The sequence below is a fragment of the Cheilinus undulatus genome, linkage group 11 (genome assembly GCF_018320785.1).
Source record: "Cheilinus undulatus linkage group 11, ASM1832078v1, whole genome shotgun sequence".
Classification (NCBI taxonomy): domain Eukaryota; kingdom Metazoa; phylum Chordata; class Actinopteri; order Labriformes; family Labridae; genus Cheilinus; species Cheilinus undulatus.
In genome coordinates, this window is record NC_054875.1 from 14,947,798 (window position 1) to 14,962,888 (window position 15,091).

Below are 15,091 nucleotides of genomic sequence, written 5' to 3' on the forward strand. Positions count from 1 at the left end.
ATTTACCGCTGATAGGAGCTGATTGATCAGTAGAAAAGGTAACATTTCATCTTGTTTTTTGCTGTCCTCATGGACCAACTTCCCTGCATACACTGAAGCCCACTGAGGCATGATTGGCCGGTGTACAACAAACAGAAACTAGAGCACTTCCCATGCTGAAAAACCAGAGCCCTGTGTACAGATTCTACATTTCTAGAATCTGTAGAGATTAGAGGCAACTTTAATACTTCATCAAATGAGTTTTAGACTCATGGCCGTGATGAAAATGAGGCTTCATTGAACTTTTACAAAGTTTGGGTACAGTAAAATCTCCCTAAGAAAAGTCTGATTGAAATCTCATCTCTTGCATCAGCCCTGCTGTCCTTTTCATAAGAAATACACCACTCTCCCAGGCCTTATATGAGTCTGAATTCAGGGAGTTTTTTCTTCTTGATAAGGCCAAGTAATAGACGTATTATATACAATAAATCAAGGTTGACTTATATAGAATGTAATGCCACATGTGCTCTAATGTAATAACTTTAAGCTTTTCTTCATTTTGTACTTGAGAAAATCTGCAGACACCCTGGAAACACTGTGTAAAATGTTCACAAAGAGAATGTAGGCGTGCTGCATTGGAGTGCTTTCTATTATACATAAATCTACATGTAGTTATAAAGGTCGAGTAAGGTAAGAAGGCTGACCTACATGCCGGACCGACAGGGAACAGCTCTGAGTAGCCAACATATACTGTATGTTATGTAACTGTTATTTTACAGCCTGAAGGAACAACATGAGCAGAAGAGTTTGGCCTGCTTTCCTCCGCTATATAAAGTTACATAAAGCACCATGGCAATGAATCAAGTGGTTTCTGGCTGGATGTGACTTCCCAGTTATGTAGGCTAATAACAAGCTATAGAGTGTCTGCAGGAGCGTCATATGGCTATGTTAGACTTTGTGTAAGTAAAATGAGAATGCTTTCTCTAACAGCCAGTCTCTGGTAAATGTCAGCACAGTTTACAATTTATCACTAACTGATTTAAGTGCTGAAGTACAATCTGTTTTGGTACCAGTAATATTTTTGCTTGTGTGACCTCTTGATGACAGCTTTTTCATGCCATTTCAGGATAGGTACCCTTGGATTTGCAGCCGTAGATGCAGACGCACCAACAGTATGTTCACACACTTGAGTAATGAGCACACATACAGAAAGACCTCTCAGCCAAAATTTGCAGCCAACTCTCTTCTGGCATGTTATGTTGCATAAGAATGTCACTGATCCAACTGTATGTGCTAGTTCCCAATGTTCTGCAGTGTGCTTTCCCAGCTGTGTAAAGTCTGTGGTTATTAAGAGCAGCACTTTTAGTTGCCGATGGCTTTTATAGGACCCAACCAAACCAGGCTTGTTCATTCTTTTTTAATCTGAGAAAGGGATTAAGCACCCGCCCTCCTGAAGTGTCCTTGAGCAGCAAGCAGAAATCTTTTTACAGCAGCTGGAGGGTTGTGTTGGGGTGATCAGAGTTAAAGTAGATCTTAAATTCTGTATAATCTGTCGATTTCTCTGACAATTTGAAAATGTGTGTAAAAAAACAAGCTATTTCTTTGAGATCAAGTCTACAGTGTGTGCAACGTGCTTGCTGCAAAGTTTGCAGCATGCTGATCTGCTGCACCACAACGGCAGCTAAAGCCCTCTGTGGCTGACACGCTTGGACACATGGTCCCGGCAATGATACCTGAAGAAGCCTAGAAGAGAAATTGTCATAAAGGAGTCCAGTCGGTGCTTCTGGCCATCCAGGCCTCACAAGAGTATAGTAAGACTGGGAGGACAAAAGGACTAAAAGACTTTGACTTTTGTCCACATGCTCAGATACCGGGACCACGACACTGTCTTGCTCAGCGAACCCATGTGCAAGTCCAAGTCTGCGGTTGATCTCAGCCTCGCAGTCAGCAGATTGATGGATTAAGGTGCCAATGTAGGTGAACTGCTCTACAACTTCCACCCTCTTACCATTCACAGACACAGATTTGATGGCAGCATCCAAGGCATCTCTGAACGCCTGGATCTTTGAGATGCGCAACACTTCCCAACACTTCAGCCCCCTCCTTCAGCAAGTGAAGAGTCCCCACAAGGACACCTTCAGTCTCTGCAGGGATCACAGCATCTTCAGCAAAGTCCAGATCAGTGCTGCCCCTGTTACCCACCCCTTTATCTAATCCATACAGGTACTAAAGAGTGTATTGCGGTGTAGTTCTTATGCCAGTTCCCTGTCCTATGGCCACATTTCATGCTTGTTTGTGCACATGAAACCATGGCGACTGAAACCAAGCATGTAGTGTAGGAGCTGGAGCTGATAGATAATGAGCACCAGTTGATTATTCTGCAGTTATGGCAGAAAAATGAGATCTCAGAGGAGATGAAAAGTACACCTGCTGAATCAGCTGTAGCAGATGATGGGAATTTTTTTGTACTCATTTTCCCACTGAGGGAGGCATAGAGGCATGGACGTCTGATATTTTTGGTCACCAGCTAATAGATCAGACTTGTTATGTTGCTGCTGGCAGCCATTTATCTCACTCTGAAGTACACAGTATGCCTGTGTCTGTTCTCTGAGACTGGCTGTGACACAGTAATACACAGTGGACCAATCACAGGACTGGATGCCTATAGATGTGTAGTTATGTTTTTAAGGAGGTGCACAGTGGCTACATGCGTAGGCTTCTGTGTTTGGTTCGGTTCAGAGCTACCCAGATCTATGGCATAAGCTATGGTGTGGATTCAATGGTGAAGCATAAATCAGGCATTACTTCCTTTCAAAATGTACATTTTTTCAGAAGTGCGAGTACCCTATGTTGAGCATCTAAAGAGGCAGCAGTAAATAAATGTTTTTATAAAACATGAAGAATATACTTAAGTGCTTATTTGGCATATAATTATTGGCTGATTTGCCCACCTTTGTTGGGAAGACTATTATTGGTCATATCTTGTAATCTCATAACAATCACTCCCTTGAGAAAAAACTTGTATCCAGTGTTTCACTGTGGTGCTGGTTATATTAATGCTTAAATGACCACAAAGTCTAACCAGCAGAAGGAAACATTTGACCTCCTGAGAATCAGTGCAGCTCCGTTTGTTGAGGGAGCTCTCCACTCAGTCCTTGAGTTGATTTGAGGAGGTTTCACAGGAAACGAGCAGCGGTTGTATTTCACCCTCTTGAAAATCAATGGAGTAAAATAAGAGCATGGTGATTATTTTGATCTTCAACTTGCAGCTGTTAACACTTTGCATTGCAAATTTTAGTTTCACAACTCCGCCATCTCTGATGAAACTTAAACAATGGAGATGAATCTGAAATCTACTTAAATAGATCTTTTGATTACATAAAGTTTCCAGGAAACAAGAGCATTGAATGAAGAGGCGAGTTTACCAGGTGCTTGGTTACTGGTTTTTCAGCCCAGCAACAAATCCACCAAGTCTATCTCAGTTGGATTTATGAGGTATATTAAACTGTCCTGTCGACCAATAAGTCAAGCTGGCTGGAGCTCCCTGTTGTGTAATGTGCTGCGTAATGTTATGCAAGGTGAGCTGGCAGGTGATCAATAGTAAACCTTGCTATGATGCTGTTGTGTGTCTGGGCTCATCCCAGAGGGAGTGCCCATGAAAAGCTTTTGTTTTAACCAAAGATATCCATGCTTTATATGTTAGATGTAGGTCAATCAAATGCTCTAATACATGCAGAAGCTCCTGTCGATAAAATGAGTCTGATATAGTCATAGAGAAACTCTTTGTTTGATTTCCTGTGGTGTCATGGCTTCTTTGATGCAGCTGTTTTTTTTTTTTCTTTTTACTTAAGTAATGATATCTTGTGCTTCTTTGTATTTCTTTGAACTGTGCAATTTATATAATTCTATTATCCATAACAGTATTACTGTAGTATAATGCATGCCAGGAACAAACACTGCTTCTACCAAACCACAGCTGATAATAAAGGGCACAGCAGACTCTGTGGTTTCAGTGTATGATTGTTTTACTCTGAGAAAGGCCTGTGAATAATAAGAGGATAATTTTCATGCTGCTGAGAAATGAAGCTTTAAAAGCATCACAGAAACTCCAGAGAGCTCTTCATCTTTCCCTCTCTGTTGTACATTTCCTTTTTGCCCATCTGCTCTGCAGCTCTGACTTTCATCTTCAGGTCATGATCTCTGTTTTGTCTTCCTCTTTCTCACAGAAGGCCTGAAATGCTGCAGTCATGTCCTGTAGTGTTCAAAAATCCCAGAGGCAAACTTAGCCCGTGGTGTAGATATGATAAAATAATTTTGTGCTTTACCATACCCTGGAATAATGGAGAAAAAAAACTAAGAAATTGAATTTAGAATACGAATGTTCTTGTTGAAATTCATTCATATTATTATTCTGTTTTATTGTGCTTTGTCCTCATGGCACTGATTAATGAATGCAGCTAACTTCTGTGAGTTGTGGCAGCAGTTCTACACATCTAAAGTGGGAAAATTATTACATATTTTGGTTCTGAATGTTATTATGACCTTGAACAAACATATATTTAAAAATTTGCTCAAAACTGCCAACTACCACCTGACCATGACACCACCAGGGACTGTAATGACATTGTATTCAAATACATGTACTGCAATATCAAGTTTGTCCACCTTTTGCAGCTCCTAGCTTCCACTCTTCTTGGAAGGCTTTACACAAGATTTTGAAGTGTTTTTGTGGGAATTTGTACCCATTTATTTTGTAGAGCATTTATGAGGACATGCAGGCACTGATGTTGGACAACATTAGTGCCTGCATGTCATCAGTGCCTACACAGCTTCATGCAATGGTTGACATTAGAGTTGGTGATGTGAGGCTTGCATGCAGATGTTCAGCCATGAAAACCCATTCAGTGAAGCTCCAGCCATACAGTTTTTTTTTTGCTTGCATTAATGCCAGTGGAAGTGCAGAACTTCAAATCAACAAAACACTGGCAACTGTAAAGCACGATGATCTTTAGCAGTCCTTGACACTGCTCTGTGATTTGTTTGTTGTCCTTTGCTTCGTGGTTGAGTTGCTGGTGTTCCTAAATGCTTCCATTTGAAATAATATCTCTTACAGTTGACTGTGGAATATCCAGCAGGGATGAAATTTTATGAACCATCTCATTGCAAAGGTGGCATCCATCCACATTTGAAGTCACTGAGCTCTTTAAAACGACCCATTTTGTATCACAAATTTTTGCAGATTGAGAACGCATCGCTAGGTGCTTGAGTTTATAAACCTGAGGCAATGGGTCTGACTGAAAATCCTGAATTCAATTATGAACTCTTGTGTATGATGCATTTCAGCACATATGCTGCGTATAAACTGTTATCTGTTATGTATAATATATACTTACATATGATTGAGCACTATATTTTTTTACACAAAAACCTGATAAAGTGCAATGCACTGTGAATAAAATAGCCATAGATAAAGTGGACTAGTTCTGCTTAACTTATAACTAAACACTAGAACTATCGCACAGTAGTTATTTGCCTTTGCAGTAGACGTACAGTGAAAGTACAGTGATTGGTTAAGAAGAAGGGTGGCGTGACCTTTGCATAGTGTGATCTTGTGCCTTTCTTGGTGAAGATGCATGTTTTGTGATAAACTTTGGATTACAGAGAAAGTGTAAGGGTCTAAATTGATGTGAAGAAGCTATGTGATGGCACAAGGTCACTGCAACCTCCCAACAGGTAGGGTGGCAGTGACCTTTGACCTCCAAAATCAACTCAATTTAACCTCAAGTCTAATCGGGGGTTCATGTCAATCAAAGGCTCAAATCAGTATAAAAACACACTTACTGAATTCTTGAAATATTTGGTAAGGGTATTACTCATATACAGTGACCTCTGACCCTGTACCTCTGCCCTTAAGTCTAAGTAGATATTTGTGCAAAGTTTGAAGAAAATCACTTAGCGTCTTCATATTCACAAGTAAGGGAAGAACATGAGGCCCAGAGGCATTGACCTTTGACCTATGACCACCCAAAACCAATATGACCATATGACCAGAGTGGACATTTGTGCAAAGTTTGAAGAAAACCTTCAAACTTCTCAGGTGAGCTTGAGAAATTGCATTTAACAGATGAACAAAAGACAACCTGAAAACATAATTCCTCCTGGCTATTCCAGGCATGGTGACTTGCAATGCTGACATGCAAAATAAATTAATAGAAAAGTAATTTTCCTTTGTCGTAATGCTTGTTGATAAAAGTAGCTAACTATGGTTGATCCGCTGCAAGCTTTCACAGCCTGCTAGAAAACAATATGAAGGACTATGTGACATAAGATTTCTTGTCTGAACCTCTTAGTGCAAACTCATTTTCCCAGGTTTGAGGGGGAACACTGTGTTCTGCTGTAGACGGATCTGTTAGAGCCATTTTCACATCAGTATACATAACTTCCTCTGCACTGGAACATGCCCACACACCACAGGATTTGTGATGTATTTACACAAAAGTATGTGTAGGGCGTCTGTGTCAGGATTAAGCAAAATTAGCAAACAATTCCTGTGGAGTTTCCCCTCCTAGTTCTCTTTCTTCTCATGAGAAAAGCTTCAAACAGTCTCTGTTGAGAAACAGATGGCAGAGGCGAAACAGAACATTTACTGTGTATCCAAACTTTAAACAGACTGTGTTTTTGTTTGTGTCATCCTTTCATATCTGCCTGTTCTCTTTGTTTCAGGTGTGTAATTTGGCCATGCGGAGGTAGCAGCAGCCTGCAGGTCAGGATGTCTGATGTAGAGGAGGTTCATCCCACCAGGAGAGAGGAGAGCGAGATTTACTTCATCTCTGATGATGAGGACGACTACTATGGAGGTGATGAAGATGAGGGGATAGCTGGTAAGTCAAGATGGGGGACAATGATCACACAAATCTTTATTCCCACCCCTACGTTGTTCCCATGATATAAATTATTCACTAATACAAAAAGAGCCTGGCTTTGTTTCCATGCAGGAAGTTTCCAATGAGCTGGAATGATGCTGGCTTAGTTAGGAACATTTGAATAAATCCTGCATCTATTAGTTAATTGTCATTTACCAAAAAATTTAATTTAATTTTAAAATGTCTAATGAAGAGTCTTCCTGCAGCCAGGCCAATAATTCTGCAGAATAGACACATACACAAGCATAAGAAACACAAAACATGCTTCATGAATGTGAAGCGTACATTCTGGTTCAGTACACGAAACTGCAATCATTGGGAAGACTTCTGACTTGACTCTTATATAGAAGACAATCACCGACACCCTTCACAATGAGATTAAGCCACAGAACATCACTACTGAAATGGCAGGCTGTTCTCAGAGGCTGGATCAAAGCCTCATGTTTCTGGAAAGTTGACTGGAAAAGAGAAAAGTGTTGTAAGAAAAGGTGGACAAGCAACAGGGATGAGCTCAGCCTTCAGAGGGTCGTCAAACAAAGCAGATTTAAGAATTTAAAGGGGGCTTCACAAGGAGTGGACTGAAGCTGAAGTCAGTGGATCAAGATCCACCACACAGATGTGTACAGGAAATGGACTTCAAGTGTCGTGTTCCTAGTGTTGAGCCACTCTTGAACTACAGATGTTATCAGTGTCTCACCTGTACTAAGGAGAAAAACAACTGGAGCATTTCTGAGTGGTCCAAAGCCCTGTTTTCAGATGAAAGTAAAGTCAATATTTCATTGTGAAATCAAGGTCCCAGAATCTGGAGGAAGATTGGAGAGGCAGAGAATCCAAGTTGCTTGGAATCCAGTGTGAAATTCCCTAGTCAGTGATGGTTTAGGGTGCCATGTTATCTGCGGCTGTTGGCCCACTGGGCTTTATTAATCCTGAGTCAACACTGTCAGCTGTCCACCAGGACATTTTAAAACACTTGAAGGTTCCATCTGCTGGGAATCTTTTTGAAATACTGATTTCCTTTTCCAGCAGGACTTGGCAGATGCCCACAGTGAAGCCAAAACTAGAAACTGGTTGTTTGACCATGGTATTACTGTGCTTGATTGGCCAGCTAACTGGTTTGACCAGAACCCCACAGAGAATATTTGAGGAAATGTCAAGAGGAAGATGAGACTCAACAATACAGATGAGCTGAGGGCTGCTCTCAGAGCAAGAACCCAGCAGTGCCACAGACTGATTGTCTCCATGCCATGTCTTGTAGATGCAAAATCTTGTGCAAAAGGAGTTCCAACCAATTGCTGAGTGCATAAATGTGCATAATTTTCCAGAAGGTCAACATTTCTGTTTTAAAATATAATACTTTGAGAAAACGATATTTGGGGTTTTGTGAGCTGTAAGCCGTAATCGTCAACACTTAAACAAAAAAAGTCTTGAAATATTTCACTTTGCATAAGATGAATCTAGAATAAATGGAAGTTTCAATACTTGAGTAAAATCACAGGGAAAAAATAAACTTTTTCATGAGATTGTTTGAGATGCAGCGTTATGTTTAAGTTGCCCATCTACTTGTACATAACATTGTTGTTTCTGGGGGAGGGGCAGACATAAGGCACAGCTTTGGGGAGGAAGCTGTTCCTGTGTCTACTCGTGTTGGATTTTTTAGTCCTAAGTCCATTTGTTAAGAATACTTCCAAAGTGGCGTCTTACTCATGTCCCTATTACTAAAGCAAACAAATACTGATGACGTTGAGGCCTAATAGCTTTGAGTTTTAAATGGATTATCAATTTATTGTTAAAGGTCACATATTTTACCCCTCAAAGACACATTTATATTCGTCTCATAGGTCAGTGAAGTTTGTTGCAGAAAAACACTCCAGTATTGGATTTTTGTATGTCTTAAAACCCCTCTATTTCAGCCCTGCTCAGAACGAGCCATTTCTGTGACTTTAAATGTTACTGAGCTGTCTGACGCCGCCCCTGACTCAGCTGGCAGCTGAGAGGAGGATCAGTAGAGGAGGGTGGAGCTTTCTTCCAAGTGGGGAGGGCCAACCAAATCTGGGGGTGGTGCTAACTCCCCACATGACATCATGAGGGGGAAATCTGAGAAAAGATTGTTTAGCACACATTTTCTGACAGGTAAAGGGGGGGGGATCTGATTCTTGGGGGGGTTGTGGACAAACCATATCTGACCTTTTATATATTCTTCTAACATCTCTATACCTTGTATTACCTGATATTTGGAAAACATTGTTTTTACACTTTCTTAATTGGTAGCTTTTACAACAAACTGAAGCAGTTTTATGTCCACATGTGTGCCCAGACAAGCTCTCCTCATCCAACTTGGGCCTTTTGTCCTCCCAAAGGAATCTAACTCCTCTGAACTCTCTGGTCTCCTCCTCTCCGCTTATTTCTTCTCTCGCCAGTGAGTGTTATATAACCCAGTGAATCATCTATTAGTTCTATTAGATGCTGAGTTGTCGGTGTGTAGGGGGAGACTTGTCTCCAGCACTGTCTTTTTGTGTGTAGGAGGGAAGATTTAAACTTTGGTTGGATAACTGAGATGGCGTCAGTCTTTGGATGACTTTGACCGCATTTCAGAGAGAACAGCCTGAGGATTTTACACTTTATACAATCACAAAAGCCCTTGTAAACTTTCTGACTTATATTTCACAAACTTTTCTTATCAAAACTGTTCACAAGTTAAATTCTTATCCATTTGACTAATGGTAATATTTGAGCTCGTGTAGTGGTCACTTCCAACTAAATAAGAGAGACATAGTGATACATTTTCTTTGAATTTATATCTGCCTCCTTCCCTTTCCTCTAATTTTTAGTTGTAACTCCACCCTCCTATCTTTTGGGTGTTTTTTGAACCTCTGTATATTTAGGATTTTTCTAGCAATTACTTTGTGTTGCGTTCTGTTGGGTCTTCACTTCACATTGCATTAACATTACTGTGGAAGCCCTGGAGGTAAGGGTGTAAGCACACAGCAGGAGCTTCATTCGCTCACAGTCAGACATGCACACGCATACACAGAACTTTTCTAGTTTGCATTACTCACCCTTTTCATAGTGCAGTATCACAACAGTGCTGTAACGAAGCTCCACCATCATTACACCTTTGTACACTCATACTGATTCCACAAAAGTGCATAAGGCATCATGGATGCATCATAGTATTTGACGTGTAAACACATAGAAAGAGCTCAGGATACACATAGAGTCAGAAATGAACAAACACAGCAGAAATAATGTTTATTTCTCTGAGTGAAAGAGCTTGCCTATGTGTGTGTGGAGAGCAGAGAGTGTGTGTTCATTAATTGATCTCATGTCACATAATTTCCCCAATACAAAACCAATAAATGTAAATCCAAGTCACGTTTATGTTAGGAACGATTGATGTACACATGGACAAAATTATTGGTACCCTTCCGTTAAAGAAAAACTAAACGGTCTCTGAAATAACTTTGAACTGACAGAAGAAATAATGAATAACAGCTTTCACACCAGGGCATATGAACCAAACCAAACTTGAGTTTGGTTCATTTTGTTTGTTTGTTTCAATTGAACCAAACAGTTTAGGTGTGAAATCACCCTTAAAGTAAATCTTTGTGTTAACTGATACATCACGGAGGAATGTTGGCCTGAAGCGCTACATGCTAGAGCGCCTGTAGAGCCTATAGAGAGCTGTGTTCTCCTCATCACTGAGTCAGACTTGGATAACCCTTCAGAGGCAGATTGCATGTTATGTTTGGTCCTAGGCAGCACGAACCTGTGAACCTGTGAAGAACTCTTTAACACATACTGTACATACACACACTTGTTTTCTCTGTTAAGCAAACACACCTCCTTCTTCTTGCTCTCTTCTGACACACTCCTAACCACCACCACCCCCCCCCCCACCCCCACCCCCCACCCCCCACCCCCCAACCCTTCCCCCTCCCTCTCATGCACACAGACTGTACATGCTGTCCTAATTGCTGCAGTACTCTGTAGTAGATTTTTATATGGCTTTGATGCCAGCTATAGGTGTAAGGCTTTCAAAGAGTTTGGGATGGAGGAGAAAAGAGGGAGAGATAATTTCCAACCATTAATCATCAAAAAATAAAGAGGTTCAGGTCTTTGTACCTTCCTGCTTACTGCTCAGGCTTATGAAACATTTTTACCACAACAGTTGTGCAACACTTTGTATAACTGACCCAGCATAGAGAGCAAACTGGCAGGAGCCTAAAGGCCACAGAAGTGGGTTTGAGGCTGTAAGGTTGCCAGTGTGATTCCCTTGAGGGGGAAAAGTGTGCAGTGAAAACAAATTATGGAGCTGCTTGATTTGTAGCAGATGATAATGAATCAGTACCAGAGAAAGGCAGGTTTTTGTGTCAAAGAAGCACAAATATGGGTGGATTCTGCCAAAATTTTGTCATAGTTATGAAAGTTAGATGATTTATCTCTAAAGAATTAATGGGGTCTCAGGAGACCACTATGCTGGTCCTTGAAGTCCTTTGAACACAGCTGCTTTTTAATAAAAATACTGATAGTGAAATCAATGATTCTAGTGCTGCACAATTAATCCAATCACAGTCGTGATGTGAGGCCATGCAATTACATAATCACATAAAAGACTGCAGTTATTTTTGAATTAGATAACACCTAAAAGTTTTACAAAAATGCCTGCAGAAATTCCTTTAAGTTTACAATGGTGCTGTAGAAAAACATTGGTTTCTGGGAAATGTTATTTGAAATCAGTACTGTAAAAATGTAAGGTTTTGTATTTTTCATACAACTTCAAAACCATCATTTTTCTTTTGATAACCAAGCAAGTAGACTCGTGATGCTATTTATTTATTAGGCTATATCCTAATTGCAATCACAAACTGCTAAATCTTAAAGCAGTCTATTATTCTTTTGGTATGAAGACTTATCAGTGGTGTGTCAGGTTACCTGAATGTGGTATTATCACATTACCAACCATTCATACGAGCAGATTTGGAGAGAGAAGGATTTATCTTCTTTGATCCATCTTCATCTTATGTTTTCTTTTTTTGATATTTGTTTTGTGAAACAGTGCTTAGGATGTCACCATTAGTCTTTATAATTTCCTTTTCTTCACCTGATTTTATTTACGTGACTGCCTAGATCTTACTCCTAGTTGCAGTCTTAATCAGATATTGACATTACAAAAGCCCGAGTTGGTCATGTGTACATTGCCATGAGTTGTAAACTTGTCAGTGGACTTGTATAACACACATCACATTATGGCGCTCAGTGCTGTATATTTAGATCACAAATGGAGTTCTTCATCTTCACAGGTGGTGAAAGAACTGAAAGGTCTGATGGAGAAAAAGCATCCATTTGTATGTTATCTTTCTCACTTAGCATGTCTATTTTGCTCCAGTGTCATCATCACCCCCCATCGTCTCCACCGTCTGTACCATGGTTGCTATAACAACCGTCACCAGGATTCTGCCCCCCTGAGAGTTGTGACAGTTTACACCTTCAACTTTATCCTCCCATCTTCTATTTTTTATCAACCATTTTCTTTAAACATGTTTTTCTTCTTAATCCTTTTTCTCTGTGCCATTGTGATTAATCTACATTGGTTGTGTTATTTCTGTCCCTTCATTTTGATTATTTTTTCTGTTCTTTAAGGTGATTAAGTGGCAATTGACTGAGTTTTTTTTACTTTTGATTCTTGCCTCGCTGCTCTCTTGGTTTGTCTAACAAAGTGCATCCACATTTTCCTCCTTTTTTTAACCTCTTAGTCACACTTAGAATTTTGGTTTTTACTGCATTTTCTATTTGCTGGGGTTACACACATGGACAAAATATTTAGTACCCTTTGGTTAAAGAAAAAAAAAAAAACCACAATGGCCACTTCACTTAAAAAAACTTGAACCTGACAAAAGTAATAATACTTAAAAATTTACTTGAAACCTAGCCTAACTAATACAAATCAGACATTGCTTTTGAATTTTGGTTCATCAGAATCATTATATAAAACAAACTAATAAAACTGGCCTGGGCAAAATTGATGGTACCCTTAACTTAATATTTTGTTCAACAACCTTTTGAGGCGATCACTGCAATTAAGTGATTTCTGTAACTCTCATGACCCATAACCTGCGACTGAGTCCAAGCTTTTTGACACTGGGCAGCACATTTCGCTCCACAATGCCTTGAAAGTCTTTAGGTTTCATTGTACCTTGCACATATTCGAGATACCCTGTGCCAGATGCAGCAAAGCAGCCCCAGAACATAACAAAGCATCCGCGATGGTTCACAGTAGTGTTCTATTCTTTGGATGCATCATTTTTGTGTCTGTGAACCTACAGCTGATATGACTTGCCAAAAAGCTCCAGTTCTGTCTCATCTGTATGAAGGACATTCTCCCAGAAGCTTTGTGGCTTGTCAATGTACATTTTGGCAAATTCCTGTTGCACTTTTTTTATTCCAACAGTGGAGTCTTCCTCGGCCATCTTCCTTTAAATCCACTTTGGCTCAAACAGCAGATGGTGCATTCTGACACTGATGTACCTTGACCTTGGAGTTCACCTCTAATCTCTCTGGAAGTTGTTCTGGGCACTTTGGTTACCATTCGTGTTATCCGTCTCTTCAATTTGTCATCAATTTCCACTTGTGGCCATGTCCAAGGAGGTTTGCTGCAGTCCAATGGACCTTAAACTTGTGATTACATGTGCAACTGTAGTCACAGGACCATCAAGCTGCTTGGAGATGGTCTTATAACCTTTACCTTTAACGTACTTCTCAACTATTTTCTTTCCAATCTCCTTGGACAACTCTCTCCTTGGCTTTCTGTGGTCCATGTTCAGTTTGGTATACACCATGATACCTGGAGACACCTGTGATGCTGATTACAGGACACACTTTACTTTAACATGTTCCTATAGTCAAATTATTTTACATCGTTTTTAGGGCTACAATCAATTTTTTCCAGGTCAGTTTCATTATTTTTTTTTTTAAAGGATTCTGTTGAATCACAATTTGAAAGCAATGACTGGTTTATCATTATTTAATTTTCCAGTAATTTTTTATTTATCAATACTTTTTTCTACTAAGTTATTTCAGTGACCATTTTGATGATCTGAAACATCTGAGTGAGGAAAATATGCAAAAAATAAGAAATCAGGAAGGGGACAAATACTTTTTCTGCTGCACTGTACATGAGACGTGTGTACATGTATGAAATTATACATTATGTCTCTGTGTGCTGGTATTTTTAGAAATCTTGCATCACAGCATGATGTCCGCTCAGTAAATGGAGTTATGAAAAATATACAAGAGGGATGCATAGGCTGGGAATCATGTAATGTTTGTACTAATAATGTTTCCCCTGTTCTCATTATTTCCCTCATTTAGAGGAGAAAAATAGCCCAAGTGTAATGCAATGGAAATGTACCACTTTACAGAGATGGAGGGTTACTTTGAGATGAAACATTTCTATAATAAAACAGAAGAGAAAGGCAGAATCAAACAGAGAGGTAATGTAGTATGGAGATATATACTGTATATCTGCTTATCATGTTGAGTGTTCTCAGTTATATTTCAGAAATCTTACATATTTAGTGATATTAAGTTGCAGAAAAATTCCAGCAATTAGAAATGAGTGATGTTTAGTTGAAGTACATTCATGTTTTTATATATATATTTTTTTTATTTATTAGATCATAAAAAGAATTTACTTAGTATTGATTGAGAATATTGGTATGCAGTGTTTAATTCACATTGCTTAGAAGAAATAACGCTTCTAACAAAGGATAACAGTACAGAAGTGCTCACAGTGAATTATTAGTAGACTATTTTTTACGCCAACTTAGAGTATTTGGCATTGATCAGGAGATCATGACATTATTTTATCAAGCTGTTTTGGGGAGCATTGTTAGGCATAAGACGTCAGTGTGGGACAATAATCTTTCTGTTCATTTGAAAAAGTCTGTTCTCAGCAAATATTGTTAAACCATGTGATATATAAACTTTAGCCACTTGGCAGATGATGCTGGATCCCTAAATGTAGATTGAAATAGTGTGAATACTTGTTTGATAACACCAACCAACATGGCGAACAGTGTTTCTTGAGGCTGCATGAATTGTGCAATTTATTACATCCTTATGCCTTTGATTATACATGTGGTGCAACCTTGGTAAAATATATCTGTTATTTGTGGATTATCATTGCTTCA

General features: G+C 39.5%; 1 protein-coding gene across 2 annotated transcripts in view; it reads left to right on the forward strand.

Moving 5' to 3' along the window:
• Nucleotides 1-15,091, forward strand: part of LOC121517966 (helicase ARIP4-like) — a 125,807-nt gene that overhangs the window by 32,433 nt on the left and 78,283 nt on the right. For both annotated transcript variants that reach the window (XM_041800092.1, XM_041800090.1), the window contains one exon: nucleotides 6,703-6,860. In XM_041800092.1, coding sequence (XP_041656026.1) covers nucleotides 6,749-6,860 — 112 coding nt within the window. In that variant the 5' untranslated portion in view covers nucleotides 6,703-6,748. The remainder of the gene's footprint in view (nucleotides 1-6,702; nucleotides 6,861-15,091) is intronic.